The 17,313-nt window shown below is 43.8% G+C and overlaps 1 protein-coding gene across 8 annotated transcripts in view; it reads left to right on the top strand.

The window, feature by feature from the left end:
• Positions 1–17,313, top strand: part of gli2a (GLI family zinc finger 2a) — a 510,119-nt gene that overhangs the window by 428,602 nt on the left and 64,204 nt on the right. For all 8 annotated transcript variants that reach the window (XM_073026911.1, XM_073026859.1, XM_073026885.1 and 5 more), the window contains 2 exons: positions 14,390–14,591; positions 16,706–16,919. In XM_073026911.1, coding sequence (XP_072883012.1) covers positions 14,390–14,591; positions 16,706–16,919 — 416 coding nt within the window. The remainder of the gene's footprint in view (positions 1–14,389; positions 14,592–16,705; positions 16,920–17,313) is intronic.

The following is a 17,313-nucleotide window of genomic DNA, read 5'->3' as shown; positions in this document are numbered from 1 at the left end:
TAAATCCATCCCCACCGTTGAGCACATCTATATGAAATACTGTCGCAGGAAAGCAGCATCCATCATCAAGCACCCCCACAACCCAGGTCATGCTCTCTTCTCTCTGCTGCCATCATGAAGAAGGTACAGGATCCTCAGGACTGCACCACCAGGTTCAGGAACAATTACTACCCGTCCATTATCAGGCTCTTGAACCAAAGGGGATTACTGCACTCAACTTCACTTGCCCCATCATTGAAATGTTCCCACCATCAGCAGGCTCACTTTCAAAGATTCTTCATCTCATGTTCTTGATATTTATTGGTTATCTATTTATTATTATTATTTCTTTCTTTTGTATTTTCAGCTTGTCTTTTGCATGCTGGTTAACGCTCAAGTTGGTGTGATCTTTCATTGATTCTGTTATGTTTATCCTGTAGATTTATTGGGTATGTCTGCAAGAAAATGAATCTCAGGATTGTATATGGACATGCATGATCGTTGATAATTTAGTTTGAACTTTGAACTTTATATACAATTATGAAAGGCGTAAATAGGACAGGTAGTGGGTATTTTTTCCCCAACACAGAACTATCTAAAATCAAACAGTGTAGGTTTAGAGTAAGGGATAAAATGATTATAACTGGTCGGTGGTGTAGTGGCGTTCAGATCAGGTCCCAGGTTCAAATCCAGCAGTCCCTTCTACGCTGCAAGGCATTTTCTCACAGCGGGTAGTTATAACTTGGATCTCACTACCTGTGAGTAGTGGAAGCAGATATTCTCTCAACATTTAAGAACAAATGAGCGTGTAAATCAGCAGTGTTGAAGATCTACAGATCAAATACTGGTTCCCGTGAACATATGGGACAAAGGAACTGTTTCTGTCCTCATTGACCCCGACTCCACGCGTCTATTTCTTTGCAGCAAAACACTGTACAGAATGGACATTTAGGGCTGAGATTAGAAGAAAGTCAAGTCATGTGCAGACCTCTGCAAGTCTTAGGCACACACGTATAGCGAGGATGCTGAAGACTTTTGCACAGTACTGTCTTTGTCAACGTGGAGCGGAGAGCGAGTTTGTAAATCTGGTGGGAGCAAGGGATTTGGGAAAGGTGAGGGTGGAATGCCACAGGACAGGTGGCAGAGAAGGAGTGCTGGTGAGGGTGCAGACACACCCAGCTCTAAGGCACCAGGCAAGGTCACTTGATTCCAAACGATTGGTTTATTGATCATTACAGAATGTCTCTCTGGTGCTTCCTGCTCTCTCCCCTCTCCCTTCCCCTTTTCCCAACCATGATTCCCCTCCCCCTGCCCCCTTCCCACTTTCAGTCCACAACAGAGACCCATATCAGAATCAGGTTCATCATCACTCATATATGTCATGAATTGTGTTTTTTTTCAGCAACAGCAGCAGTAAGTGCAGTACAGTACTGTGTAAAAGTCTTAGGCTCCCAGCTATAGATGTGCCTAAGAATTTTGCACAGTACTCTATATATTTAACCAGGAGATAGATAGAGGTTTCTAGGCACAAAAATGTCAAGGGTGTGGGAATGATGGGATAAGCAAGAAAAACTATTTTTCTGTGTTTCCTGTCCTATATCTTGCAGAGGTCAACAGGGTAGGTCCTGATATTCCTAGTTTGTTTTCCCTATTGTCCATACCCTGGACCTGCTGCTTCCAATGAGTGCCAATGGAAACATGCTGATAGGGATTGGGTTGTGGTGAAAGAATTCCAAGCAGAACAAATTGAAGAATACAGCAATGAGGAAAGACAGAGATGTTGCATTCATTTTCTTTGCTTGGGGGAGGTGGCAGGTGGAAACTGATAGCAGTATATATAAGATTAAGATTAGCTTTATTTGTCACATGTACGTCAAAACATATAGTGAAATGGTGGGGATGATTTGTTCTCCAATCTTGGCAATTTACTTGCAAACGTAAATTGCCAGTGTGCTGCTAATTGTGGTGTGTCCACCCAATGCTTGGATCTTATTTATTTATCTATCAGCTGATTGGTTGTCACTACGGTAACTCAGATGTGCTGTAGGGAGGAAATCTTGTCTCTGATTGGTCAGTGAACTGCATCATTTGCAGCATATCAATTATTGAGGATTATGCTCTTCAAGCTTCTGGCACCAACATAGCATCTAACCTAGCATCTTTTTGGAGTGTGGGAGGAAACCAGAGCACCTGGAGGAAGCCCACACAGTCACGGGGAGAACGTACAAACTCCTTAGACAGACTGGTGGGAATCAAACCCCAAACTCATGGCTGATGCTGTAAAGTATCAGGCTAACCACGACACCACTGTACTGAGAGGCATAGGAAGGGCGGAGAGTGAGAAACTTTTACATGTCAGGAGGACATTTAAAACTTCAGGTTTAAGTTAAAGGGTAGGAGGATTTGAGGGAATCTGTAAGGAGTACCTGGGCATGAACAGGTCACCATAGCATGGCAAGTTTACAGAACAAGTGTGGGTACGTGAGATTAGTATAGGTGGGAGTTTCATGGTTGGCATAGACAAGGAGGGTCAAAGGGCCTGTCCCAAGCCTTCTGAAGACCTCCCTCTGTTGCTTTCCTACTAAAGATCTTAAGATCGCTTCTGGATTCCTGTGCAATGTGCCTTCTGCCACTTTTGCATTAGATTTCCTTGGAAGCCGCATGTTACCCTCCCCCTACACCCCCACCTTATTCCTTCTGTAGTGACTCTCTTGGCCTTCCTTGCAGGTCTCCACCCCTCTCCAGGGTTCAGCTCATTTGCTGCTGGAATCTGAAGCAGACTCAACATAGGGCTCCCCTGCAAGGTATCAGTCTTCGGCAGTTCACCTGGAACACGTAGATGCGATCTCAAATCCTGCTCTCACTTTGAGGAAAACCTGTCAGAGTCAGCACTGTGACGCGGTCCAAAAAGCAAACAACAACACACACAAAATGCTGGTGGAACACAGCAGGCCAGGCAGCATCAATAGGGAGAAGCACTGTCGACGTTTCGGGCCGAGACCCTTCGTCAGGACACTCTATAGGGAGAAGCGCTGTTGACATTTCTGACGAAGGGTCTCGGCCTGAAACTTCAACAGCGCTTCTCCCTATTGATGCTGCCTGGCCTGCTGTGTTCCACCAGCATTTTGTGTGTGTTTGTTTGAATTTCCAGCATCTGCAGATTTCCTCGTGTTTGCTCCAAAAAGCAAAGCTAATTTATCCATGGGCTGCACCTACCTTCACCTTCCCATCTCATTTCTCTGCCTCTTCTGTAAATACCCCTCAGCCATCAGGCTACTGAACCAGAGTGGATAATTTCACTCACCTCAACACAGAACTCCACAACCTGTGAATTCACTTTCAAGGGCCCTACAACTCATGGTCAAAGCAACAGACAAAAAATGCTGGATGAACTCAGCAGGTCAGGCAGCATCCATGGAAATGAATGAACAGTCGACATTTCGAGTCAAGACCCTTCTTCAGGACTGAGAAGAAATAGGCGGGGGGGGGGGAGGGGAAGGAGGCTAGGTGGAAGGTGATAGGTGAAGCCAGGTGGGTAGGAAAGGTAAAAGGCTGGAATGGGAGGAATCTGAGAGGAGAGGAGAGTGGACAGAAGGAGGACGGGACCCAGGGGGAAATAATAGAAGCAGTTCAATGGCAGAGTGGGGGGGGGGGGGGGGGATTTTTTACCAGAAGGAGAAATTGATAGTCTTGCCATCGGATTGGAGGCTGCCAGACAGACAGAATGTAAGGTGCTGCTCCTTCACCCTGAGAGTGGCACAGGAGGAGGCCACGGACCATAACGTTGGACTGGGAATGAGATTAGGAATTAAATTCTTTGGCCATTTGTAGCAGCTGGTGTGGAGGTGCTCAACGAAGCGGTCCCCAGTTTACGACAGGTCTCACTAATGCAGAGGACGCACAGCCGGAACATCGGATACAATGGACGGATTTGCAGTGAAGTGTTCCCTCACATGAGGAGGGGTCTCAGCCCAAAGTGCCAACTGCCTATTCATTTCCAGAGCTGCTGCCTGACCTGCTGTGTTCCTCCAGCATTTTGTGGTTGTTGCTCTGGATTTCTAGCATCTGCAGATTTTCTCATGTTTGCAACTCATGTTCTCAACAATATTTATTACTTATTTATAGTACTGTGCACCCTAGGCACCATAGCTCTAAATATGTCCCCAAGACTTGTGCACAGTACTGTAACTATTATTGTTATTGTTTTGTTTTTCGGTCTGTATTTGCACTATTTGTTCTGCTTTGCACATTGGTTGTTTGTCATTCTTTGAGTGTAGATTGTCATTGATCCTATTATGTTTCTTTGTATTTACTGTGAATGCCCACAAAAAATAAATTTCAGGGTGGTGTATAATAACTTTGATAATAAATTTACTTTGAACACAGTAAAAGAAAATTAGTATATATCGTTAACCAAAGGGATAGAGCTATAATGTGAGGGGGCAGCCATTTATAGAGCTACAAGGTGAGTGGGCAGCCATTTAGGATGGAAGTGCAGAGAAACTTCTTCTCTTGGTGCATGTGGAATGGTTTTTTAGGAACTCCCTATCCCAGCGGGTTTTGGAGGCTGGATCATTGTGGGTATTTAAAGAAGAAATAGATTAATTTTTGAAAGATCAGGGAATTAAGGGCTATGGGGAACTGGCACCAAAGTGGAGAGAAGTCCTGGGGCAGATCAGCCATGTTAGCTGTGTGCAGTGGGCCAGATTTGATGGGCTGAATGGCCGACATCTGCTGCGACTTTCTTATGTAAGAGTCGAAGTAGAGTGCTAACACAGTGGCATCGAAAGACAATCCCAAGAAATTATCCTAACTTCCTCCCTGAGTGACTTGCTGCGAATTTCTAGGGGCTCCTGCTGTAGTTTCAGCATTCCGGCTCTTGCTGCTTTCCGCTTTAATCTCCCACAAACTGCAGCTCCTCTCTAAATACTTGCAGTCTTTAGTCCTCTCAGCATAATGGCTCGAGACTGTCGAAGGGGTCCTGAAGGGTCCAAATTCGAAGAGACGCAAATCAAATGCCTGTTACTGGTTATGTGTTGGAAAGGTCCTAGACTGCTCTGCTAAACCTGACATTAGCCAACAGAGCTTTACTGATTAGGTTTACACTTGCTCAGCCGACCAGTAGACACACCAATAAACTCGAGCTGGTAGAGGACGTCACAACGCTGCTTGCAAATTAATGGGGGCCAATGTCTGAGCAGTCATCATGGACATAAATCACAGGAAATGGGGGAAGAAATGAGTACAAGGCTTTTCTTTCTATTTAGTAATTTATCATGGGAAGTGGCACATTAATAAATACAGATCCCCCGAGGAGAGGGGTAACAGAGATAAATATGACTGCCAAATCCAACTTGCGTCTCTGAGGCCATAGAAAGCAGAGGACGGTGGGAATGCAAATTTGGAAAATATATGTCTTGTGGGTTTTTTTTAAACAGGTTCTCTCATTTTTTAAGACTTGCAAACAGTGTTCATTCAGTCATCCCGCAATCACTATGACTTTAGCACTCTGCTTTTTAGCAGCTCAGATTGGATGCCCACTTAAGTGTAAATTTCGATCAATTGCTGAAAAGAACCAGAAGGAAGATGAGTTTATTTTTTAATGCAAAGGGTTGTTGTAATCTGAAATGCACTGCTTGACTGGGTGGTGGAACAGATTTGAGTGGAACTTCTGAAAAGAGATTTGGACATGCGGAAGAAAATATCGCAGGGCTGGTGGGGAGGAGCAGGGAGGGGGATAAATTGGGTGTGCCTAGAAATCTGTTCCCTGTCAGTTAACATTATCAAGTGACATCAGCACGCTGGAATTTGCCTCTGAAATCCATTCAATTTGAGTTCAATGGAGTCAATTTCTGACACAGTGTTCAAAGCACAGAGATAACTAATGTTTCACCGCAATTGATCAGGAATAAGTTTCTGTACCATATTCTTTCACTAGTTCTTTAGGCCTGACAAGCTCTTGTCTTGCCTGATTCTATGATGTGACAATATTCTGTATATCCGAAGTTGTTTAACCAGTCTTTATATTGGACTTATTTGTAAGTGCAAACTATCGTTGTTGAAGAGGGCACCACAGTAGCATCGCAGTTATCGAGCACTATTACAGCTCGGAGTACAATCCCGGCATCTTCTGTAAGGAGATCATAGGAATGCATGGGTTTTCTCTCACAGTTCTACAACATACCGATGGTAGGGTAATTAGTCACTGGAAATTGTCCAGTGATTAGGCTAGGGTTAAATTGGGGGTTGTTGAGGATTGCTGGCCAGCACAGCTCGAAGGGCCAGAAGGGCCGATTCCGCACTGTATCTCTAAAATAAAAAAATGAAATAAATAAAATGTACCATGGTGTCACATCTGTATGGATTGTCCAGCAAAGTTTTCCTTTAATCGTTGACGACGGCTTGTTCTTCGCTTGCCAAGATCAGGAGGGAAGAAGAGCCCTCAGGAGCGATGGCACGATTGTTGGTGACTGTGGAGGATAATTCTGGATCTGCAGCCTCTGGAATAGTAGGGGGCATGGAAGCAGCTGGAATGCGGGTGCTGGGGTAGTAGGATCCTTCCTGCTTCTCTGCCTCCCTTCAGCAGTCGCTCTTCTGGACCCCTCAAAGTTCTTGGTTGCTCTGTGGGTCAGCGTTTCCAGCGGTCTCCGTCACAAGCCAGCTGCTGACACTCGTTTACCTCAATATTTGCCTGAGAGAGTTGCTGCTTAAGTTGGTCTTTGTACCTCTTGCGCGGGGCACCACGATCTCTCTTGCCCTGAGAGAGTTCTCCGTAGAGGTCTGCTTTCGGTTGGAATTGTCCATGCAAGACACGTGGCCTGAGCAGCAGAACTGCCTGAGCAGCAAACTGGCATCAGTGTTACCGAGGCAAGAACAACGAAAGATCAGAGTTGTAATTGGATTGTGATTCTCAGTTCAGAATCAGAATCAGGTTTATTATCACCGGCACGTGATGTGAAATTTGTTAACTTAGCAGCAGCAGTTTAATGCAATACATAATCTAGCAGAGAGAGAAAAAAATAAAACATAATAATAATAAATTAACAAGTAAATCAACTATGTTTATTGAATTGATTAAAAAACATGCAAAAACAGAAATATTGTATATTTTAAAAAAGTGAGGCAGTGTCCAAAGCTTCAATGTCTATTTAGGAATCGGATGGCAGGGGGGAAGAAGCTGTTCCTGAATCACTGAGTGTGTGCCTTCAGGCTTCTGTACCTCCTACCTGATGGTAACAGTGAGAAAAGGGCATGCCCTGGGTGCAGGAGGTCCTTGATAATGGACGCTGCCTTTCTGAGACACTGCTCCTTGAAGATGTCCTGGGTACTTTGTAGGCTAGTGTCCAAGATGGAGCTGACTAGATTTATAACCTTCTGCAGCTTCTTTCAGTCCTGTGCAGTAGCCCCTCCATACCAGACAGTGATGCAACCTGTCAGAATGCTCTCCATGGTACATATATAGAAGTTTTTGAGTGTATTTGTTGACATGCCAAATCTCTTCAAACTCCTAATAAAGTATAGCTGCTGTCTTGCCTTCTTTATAACTACATCAATATGTTGGGACCAGGTTAGATCCTCAGAGAACTTGAAGCTGCTCACTCTCTCCATTTCTGATCCCTCTATGAGGATTGGTATGTGTTCCTTCATCTTATCCTTCCTGAAGTCCAGCTCTTTCGTCTTACTGACATTGAGTGCCAGGTTGTTGGCATATCTCACTCCTGTATGCTCTCTCATCACACCTGAGATTCTACTAACAATGGTTATATCATCAGCAAATTTATAGATGGTATCTGAGCTATGCCTAGCCACACAGTCATGTGTATATAGAGAGTAGAGCAGTGGGCTAAACACACACCCTGAGGTGCACCAGTGTTGATCATCAGCAAGGAGGATATGTTAGCACCAAACTGCACAGGTTAGGAAGTCGAGGCTCCAATTGCAGTGGGAGGTACAGAGGCCCAGGTTCTGCAACTTCTCATTCAGGATTGTGGGAACGATGGTATGAAATGCTGAGCTATAGTCAATGAACAACATCCTGATGTAGGTGTTTGTGTTGTCCAGGTGGTCTAAAGCCGTGTGAAGAGCCATTGAGATTGCATCTACCATTGACCTATTGTGGCGATAGGCAAATTGCAATGGGTCCAGCTCCTTGCTGAGGCAGGAGTTCGGTCTAGTCACGACCAACCTCTCAAAGTATTTCATCACTGTCGATGTGAGTGCCATGGTGCGATAGCCATTAAGGCAGCCCACATTATTCTTCTTAGGCATTGGAATAATTGTTGCCTTTTTCAAGCAAATGGGAACTTCTGCCCATAGCAGTGATAGGTTGAAAATGGTCTTGAATACTCCTGCCAGTTGGTTGGCACAGGTTTTCAGAGCCTTACCAGGTACTCCATCGGGACCTTTTGTCTTAAAGACAGCCTAACATCGGCCTCTGAGACGGAGATCACAGGGTCATCGCAGGGTTCTTCACAGTTGTAGTTGTATTCTCTCTTTCAAAGCGTGCATAGAAGGCGTTGAGTTTATCTGGTAGTGAAGCATGGCTGCCATTCATGCTATTCGGTTTCACTTTGTAGGAAGTAATGTCTTGCAGACCCTACCAGAGTTGCCGTGCATCCGATGTCACCTCTAAACTTGTTCGAAATTGACTCTTCGTCCTTGAAATAGCCCTCTGCAGATCATACCTGGTTTTCTGGTACAGGCCTGGGACGCCAGACTTGAATGCCACAGATCTAGCCTTCAGCAGACGATGTACCCCCGGTTCATCCACAGCTTTTAGTCTGGAAATATATCACTGGTGCTTTCTGTGAGGTGATCCACTTGTAAATGGACAAAGCTATGAATTTTCAGTTTTTATAAACGAGGCTTCTGCAGTGCACAACAGATAGTCTACATATCAAAATGAGACAACAGCAAACCCGATACAGAAGGAAGGCCAGAAACGATTGATTGAATGAATAATAATATCCAGATTGGGGTTCCCAACCTTTTTTTTTATGAGATGGACCCTTACCAGTAATCAAGGTTGGGAACCCCTGATGCAAACTTTGAAACATATATTTGAAGCTCCTCACCAAACAAAGAATTACTGTTGTACCTATTTAATCATCCGCTATATTACTTAATAGGCTTTGAGGAAAAGTACAACCGATGCCAAGCTTGCAGTATTAGTCAGAATTTTGACTCATTTCCCCTCTTTAATACTGAAGAGCGGAATGATCCTTCATCAGTGGTGCTGTGGCTAACTCTTTGGACTAGTACCAGAACTTTAAATCATTCATCCAGAGGCATGCACAGACAAGTGTGATAAAAGGGCCCAAAGGATCATCGGGGACCTGAGTCACCCCAACCACAGTCTATTCCAGCTGTTACCATCCAGGAAACAGTACCACAGCATACAAGCCAGGACCAACAGGCTCCGGGACAGCTTCTTCCACCAGGCCATCAGACTGATTAACTCACGCTGATTTGTGTGTATTTCTATGTTACATTGACTGTTCTATTTATTATAAATTATTATAAATTACTATGATTACATATTGCACATTCAGACAGAGACATAATGTAAAGATTTTTATTCCTCTTGTATGTGAAATAAAGTCAATTCAGTTCAAAGATTTCAAGGTACATTTGATGTCAGAGAAATGTATACAATATACAACCTGAAATGCTTTTTCTTCGCAAATATCCACGAAAACAGAGGAGTGCCCAAAGAATGAACGACAGTTAAATGTTAGAAACCCAAAGCCCCCCCAGCTCCCCTCCCTCCCACGCATAAGCGGCAGCAAGCAACAATCCCTCCTCCCCCCACCGGCAAAAATAAAGCGCACCTGCTAACAGCACTCAAGCGTGAGCAAAGCAATAGCAGACTCGCAGTTACCCCAAAGACTACATTGTTCACCCGATAATTCAACATGCTGCAGTCTCTCTCTCTCTCTCTCTCTCCCTCTCTCTCTCCCTCTCCCTCCCCTAATAAGGGAGAAAGAGGTGACTCCATTTTCCAGCAAGCGGGGAGAGATAGTAAACAACTCGCTGGTTTATGATGTTAAAAGTCCGTTACGTCACTTTTTTCGAGCTCTGTGCCTGGAAATCGCAAGGACCCCGGGTCCCCAGGCACACAGCAGATGTTCCGACTCCCCCAACGACACACGGGTCTCCTGTGGTGACACCGACCCTCGATCCGTCCATCTCCAGTTCCTCAGATCCCAGGCTTCTGAATCCGAGCTGAAATCTTAGGCCAAGCTTTGGTCCTGCAGAATAACGGCCGATTGTGGAACCCCGAGAGTGGGTCCCATTCCCGCAAAGAACCGTAGTCAGCGTGTAACTCCAGGTCAGGGCATTCAAAAGAACTCTGAAAGAGAAAAATAGGGGTATTAAAGATGGGAATAAAACTGTTTTCAAAGATGCAAGCAAAGGAGTCACCGTTGGGTGCCATAATTGCTTAGCTCCACCTCCTCTAGTCAGTGCCTTTTAATCCCACTATGGTAACTGGAGAAGTTAAATCCAGGAACGTAAATACATTGGAAATTTTCAGTGAAGGACAGTTAAGGACAAATATGAGTTTCTTGGTTGTAGTGAGTGTCTGCCTGTTGCACAAATGTGTAGAAGAGAAGGGAATACCACCTTTACCTGGCCTGTCCTGTCCTCGATGTGACTCCGTGCACCAATGTCGCTTTGCTTCCGGGGCAACCTGGGACGGACAACACTTCAAGCAAGACTGCCAGTAGATGTAACATCAACTACCAGATGGGAACCGGGAACCCGCACGCTCGGCGGTGCTGGTGGCTTTCTTATTTGTGTGTTTAACTGTATTAAATGCAGTTCTCCACATCCCATGAACGGCTAAAAAAAATTGTACAACCAATTTAAAATCGACTATCTGCAACCAAAGAAGCTGTGTTTACCGACCTCCTCGATATGTTTGTCAGTTGTCGGTGGGATTCTCATACATAATTAAGTTGTGCAACACAGAAGCAGGCCCCTCAGTCCATTATGTCCTAATTGTCCATCTACATCAGGGCTTCCTAGCCTGACGTCTACGGACCCTTTGGTTAACAGTAGTGGTCCAGGGCATAAAAAAGGTTGAGAACCCCTGATCTACACTATCCAGTGGCCTACATTAGTTCTAGATCATTCCATGCCTTGCCCATTCAAGTGCCTATCTAAACGTGTCTTATGCAGAATGATTGGAGCCAATTGCACCACCTTACCTTGGCAGCAAGTTCCAGGTATCAACCACTTATTCTCAAATCGCCTTTAAAATTCCTTGCTCTCAAACTTCGGGCGCCAAAGTAGCATAGCGGTTAGCGCGATGCTCTTATTCCGCAGGGCTTTCTGGAGTTCAGAGGTCAATTCTGATGCCGTTCTGTAAGGAGTCTCTACATCCTCCCTGTGGAATGTATGGGTTTTCCCCGCGGGCTCCGGTTTCCACCCACAGGCTAAAGAGTAGGTTAATCAGTCTCTGTAAATTGTCCCGTGATTAGATTAGGGTTAATCGGGTTTGGTGTGGGCAGCTGTAGTAGCTCAGTTTGAAAGGGTGGAAGGCCTACTTGGTGCAGAATCGCTAAATAAAATAATTAAATAAACCTGTGCCCTCTTGTTGTTGATAGCACCACAAGGGAAAATGGATTTTGACTATCTGTCTTATCTTTTAATTTTATACACCACTCAGCATTCTTCAGTCAGGGAAAACAAGCTGATCCATAACTAAATTCCTCCAGTCCGTAAGACCATAAGACAGAGGAGCAGAATTGAGCTTTTTGGCCCATTGAGTCTGCTCCACCATTTCATCATGGCTGATCCATTTTTCCCTTTCTGTCCCAGTCTCCTGCCTTCTCCCTGTAACTCTTCATGCCATGACTAATCAAGAATCTGTCAACCTCTGCCTTAAATACACCCAGTGACCTGGCCTCCACAGCCGCCTGTAGCAACAAATTCCACAGATTTATCACTCTCTGGCTAAAGAAATTCCTCCCTATCTCTGTTCTAATCGGATGTCCCAATATTCTGAGGCTGTGTCCTCTGGCCTTAGACTTCCCCACCATAGGAAACATTCTCTCCACATCTACTCTGTTGAGGCCTTTCAATATTTGATAGGCTTCAATCAAATCCCCCTCTCAAACTTCTGAATTCCAGTGAATACAGGCCCAGAGTTATCAAACACTCCTCATATGATAAGTTTTTCAATCACAGAATAATTTTTGTGAACCTCCTTTGAACCCCCCTGATGTCAGTCGAGGCAATATCCTGTTGAATTTCCTCCACACTTGCTCCAACTCTACCACATTATTCTATTGTTGGTGACCATAACTGCCCAGAAGTACTGCTCCCTAACCAGTGTTTTGTAAAGATGCAACGTAACATCTCAACTTTTATATTCTGTGCCCCCAAACTGTGAAGGTAAGCAAGCCATAGGCCTTCTTCACAATCCCATCTACATGCGTTGCTACTTACAGATAAAAATGGACTTGAACCCCAACATTTCTCAATGCTTTGTAGCCCCCTACCATTTACTGTATACTTCTGTGATTTCCCATAACCTCACACTTGCCAGGATTAAGGTCCTTCTGCCAAAGCTCCCCCAGCATTGTTATTGGTGAGTTGGGGGAAATCAGTCACAATGTACCAGTGGCCCAGTTGCTGTTCCTTCTCCTTTGAACCCTACTGGAGCATTATTATGACTGTTTTTTCTCTCATCTCAAGCTGGGCAAACTGACAAACAGACTCATTTCACAATTGCTAGGAACTTTTGGACTATTCTAGTGATGTTTAGTATTGTGGTTTTCTGAAAGCCTAATTGTTCAATGCTATTGTGACGGGACCTTGAGATGATACCAGTTTTAGATATTACTTGATTGTTCCTGTGTAAGTAAGCAGTTTGAGTTAAACAGCTGTAGGATCTTGTAATATGTTGGATTGTGTCTAGTTTCTCTTGGCATTTTCTGAATTTATTGTCTTGCATTTGTTGGTCTTTTATTATGCATTTTTGATAATATTTTGCGTTAACCACCTGGTCCTTTATTGCCACAGAAACACAAAGAATTATTATTATCACTTCATTAGCAATTGGAAACATAAGACCACAAGCCACCACCAGCCTGTCCTTAAGTCAGTGTCATACAGCATGGAATCAGGACATTTAGCCCAACTAGACTATGCTAACCAAAATGTTCATCCAAGCTAATCTCATGAGCCAGCATTTGGCTGAAAAACCTCTAAACCTTTCCTGCGTCTGTATCTGTCCGCATTTTCTTTTCCCAATGTTGTTATTGAACCTGCCTCAACCAATTCCTGTGGCTGGCCATTCCACTGTGTAAAAAAGGCTGTCACTCAGTTCCTGTTAAATCTTTACCCTCTCGCCATGAACCTATGCCGGCTTGTTGGCCTTGGTTCTCCAACCCTGGGAAAAGCATTGAGAGCATTCACCCTTTGCACTCATTCTTGAGAGGGAGAGGGAGACTGGGAGAGACACACGGAGATGGAGAGGGAGAGAGGGAGAACAGGGAGAAGGAGAGAGAGGGACGGAGAGAGGAAAGGAGGGAGAGGGAGGATGAGATTGGGGGGAGAGAGAGATCTGTTCGCACTGCTCTCTGAAGCCAGGCTCTCAGCAATAAGCTATAGACATCCATTTTAGTGTTATTTTCATTGATATAATTTGCTCTATACTGCAAAAATGTCACAGTCGTGCAAATGCTTCAGGTAGAAGATATGAATCTGGTTGATGTTTTTGGTAAATCAGTGAAGTTTACTTGTTGCCTCATATTACAGTAGATTTGTTATAAATAGCACAGAAAGAGCATGACTTATCCTTAAGCCTTTGCGTACTTCGATTTTATTTATTTTAGAAGTAACTATTCTCAGCACAAAGCTCAAATTCAAGTTATATAGTTAAAAAAACAGTGGGCAATTTTACATGTGGCATGGCTAACTCGTGAAGCAAGAGCTGGGAATTCCAGATGTAGGGTGCCACTGCTACATCTCCTATCAGAGTGCTTAATCATATTGATTACAGTTCTGCTGTCAGTTAGCAGTCCGTCTGAAATTGCTCAATCGTGCTTGCCTTGGACGACAACTGCTGTGTAACTGAGTCAGAATAAAGGTGCAAATCAAGCAGAAAAGGCACTAAGTATAAAAGTAGCAAAGATTAAGAAGGGAAAGATTTTTATGAGGTGCCATTTCATTTTAATTAAATGGTTGATTTCTTGTAAACTCAGCTTGTGTGAGATTGAAAGCACAGATTTGATAGAACTGGTGTGATTTCTGTGTTCCAAGCCTTTATACTGCTTTGTAAAATATTGAGAAGTTCCGATTTATCAGATTCATTTCAGCTGCGGTCGCCAAATAAAAAATTTGGTGGAAGCGGGACAGATTTGGTTTCCCTTCCTGATGTTTTCCTCTTTCCATCACGTAGTGTCGAGGTTCTCCAGTCCTCGCCCAGCCCCGAGGATGAGCAGGAAGAGGGCCCTGTCCATCTCCCCGCTCTCCGATGCCAGCATTGATCTACAGACTATGATCAGAACATCCCCCAACTCACTGGTGGCTTACATCAACAACTCACGGAGCAGTTCGGCAGCCAGCGGCTCATACGGGCATCTGTCAGCGGGTGCAATCAGGTGAGTCCTTCAGCAGCCAACAGCCATTCGCTTTCCCCCCCCGGCGCAGACCAGGCTTTACATGATGACCAGTTGTAATTGAGACTGGATGGTCTGCATATGGGTAATTAGCGTGTAGTCTTCAAGTCATGACGAGTGATTGTCATGCTGGCTGCATCCCAGTCAGACACATCTCTCAGCAGTAACTCCTCTTATTCACGTCAGCATATAGGACGAGGAACTAAAAAGCCCTGATTACCGGGGTCATAAGTTCATAATGCAGGCCTATCCAAGGAGAACTCAGATTTCTCAGATACGTGACAGGGTAGGCAGATCAACATTATAGGGAACACCCAGGGATTCAAGCCAATGTTTCCCTGATATACACCCGCTAAGTTTCTTACAGGGTGCATTGCTTATTACTGTAATATGTTCATAACACAACATTACTTTTTGCACTATTTATTTATTTTGCAATTTATAATAATTTTATGGACTTGCACAGTACTACTGCTGCAAAATAATACATTTCACGTCGCATATGATACTGATAATAAGCATGATTCTGATTCCAATTCTAAAAGGCCAAATGATAATAGGAATGTTTAACTCCTGGTCTCTTCCACTCTAACAAAGGCAGGATGCTTTTATTTTTAAAACTGCCTGATCAAATTTCAAGGAGTGTAGTTTAATCCCAGGCACTTTCACATGTCAGTGAGTTGGCTATTGGTTATTTCAAGTTGAAAATAATAGCCGCCACTTCATGAAGAAAATTCAGTTGATTGTAACAAAATGAATTGTCACAGTAAATTTAATGTATGGATCATTTCTGTAAACAAATTCAGAATAAAGAAAAGTGCTGGAGGAACTCAATGGGTGAGGTAGCATCTGTAGAGGGAAGTGGCAGTCAACATTACAGTTCAAGATCATCTGAAATCTGCAGATAACTTACGTGTCAGTTTTAAAACCTGGGGTCAGTCTGTTTCAGGCACTGACAGCAGAATCATTTGGGGGACTTATTTCTTCAGAGCTGAAGTGGAATGTTAATTACCTACCAGTACACATGTATTGCACTAACTAAGAATTGGCTGGAAATAAAACTTGCCCATTGTTTGCAAACAATGGTAGAGTTGGCGGAAGAGTAGAGAAATAGATGGAAAATTAAGAAATAAGAAGTGTTATGTATAATCTGTAATGGCGTATAAATCATGAGTTTGTTACTGTGGTTTTTAGAAATTCATTTCCACTTTTCCCAAGTAGTCAAGGGTCTGCATACTAGTCAATTGTAAATGAGACTAGATGGTTTGCATTTGGGTAATTACGAACAATAGAAATTGCTCATGTACCTGTGTTGTGGTATTTAAATTGCATTCTGTTGCTGTTCCCTCTGCACTATGCCATCCAAGCTGTTAGCAGCATGATATACTGTAGCAGTTAACGTAAGGCTATATAGCAGCAGCTGGAAGATCGGTGTTCGATTCCTGCCACCATCTGTAAGGAGTCGGTATGTTCTCCGCGTGACTGTGTGGATTCCCTCCCGATGCACTGGTTTCCTCTCACATTCCTCACATACAAACTGTTAGGGTTAGTGAGCTGTGGGCACGCTTTGTTGGCACCGGAAGTGTGGCAACACTTGAGGGCTGCCCAGCACAGTACTCACTGATCTGATGTGATGCTGTGCGACACATTTCACTGTATGCTTCGAAATACCTGTGACAAATACAACTAATTTTTAACCTTTAAAGCTCTTAGGGTGGATGCTGAAGAGGAGAGGCCTAATATATGTAACGGTTAACTCACCACATTTACATTTTTGCCAAAAGAATGCAATAAGTTTGAATACATTTTGGTGGTTCTGTTTTTATACCTGAAGCGACGATGACATCTCCTAAAATTATTTTCTTCTAATGTTTTGGTTGGCAGATACTAACAGATTTTATTAAAACATTTTATTAAACATTTTATTAAAAGTATTTGTTTGACACTATATTAAAACTTTTAAAGAGGTGAGATGTTCATTTAGCAATAGCATCGAAGAAGGAGAGATTCAGTATCTTATCAGTATGTACATTTCCTTACTGTCTGTGTAAAACCATTTTGCACTGCAGGTTCCAATAATTCTTGTCTACCTTCAGCCCAGCTTTCAGTTTTCCTCACCCAATCAACCCAGTGACCATCCAGATGCACCAGCAGATACTGAACCAGCAACGCACCCTGAACTCCGCATTCGGCCACACTCCACCCCTTATCCAGCCATCACCACCCTTCGCCCCACGACAGCACTTGTCCAGCACGTCTGCAGTTTTGCCACCCACTCAAGCCAACAATGCCTCTTCTGAGGTCTCTCAGGTAAGTAGCAACTCGTTCTGGGTGCTGCGTGAATGGCTGAAGAACTAGCCCAAGAGGAAATGAAATCCATTACATTTTCCATTTAAAGATCCGGACACGACTCCTCACAAACGAGTAAAGATCTTTAAGTTAAAATCATTCAAGAAACTGTAAAAGTTGGTCTGTTGTGGGAATGAAAATCTTATGGAAGATAGAACAATGCAGGCCCTTAGCCCACAATGTGCTGACCTATATAAAGCTACTGATTATTAATTTATACCCTCCCTCCTACATAGCCCATAACCCTCCATTTTTGTTTCCTCCATCTGCCAATCTAAGTGTCTCTTAAATGTCCCTAATGTGCCAGCCTCTACCAGCACCCCTGGCAGGGCATGCCAGGTACTTACTAGTCTCT

The sequence above is a fragment of the Hemitrygon akajei genome, chromosome 2 (genome assembly GCF_048418815.1).
Source record: "Hemitrygon akajei chromosome 2, sHemAka1.3, whole genome shotgun sequence".
Classification (NCBI taxonomy): domain Eukaryota; kingdom Metazoa; phylum Chordata; class Chondrichthyes; order Myliobatiformes; family Dasyatidae; genus Hemitrygon; species Hemitrygon akajei.
The sequence above is the reverse complement of the archived record's forward strand: the minus strand, read 5'-3'. Positions and strand labels throughout refer to the sequence as shown.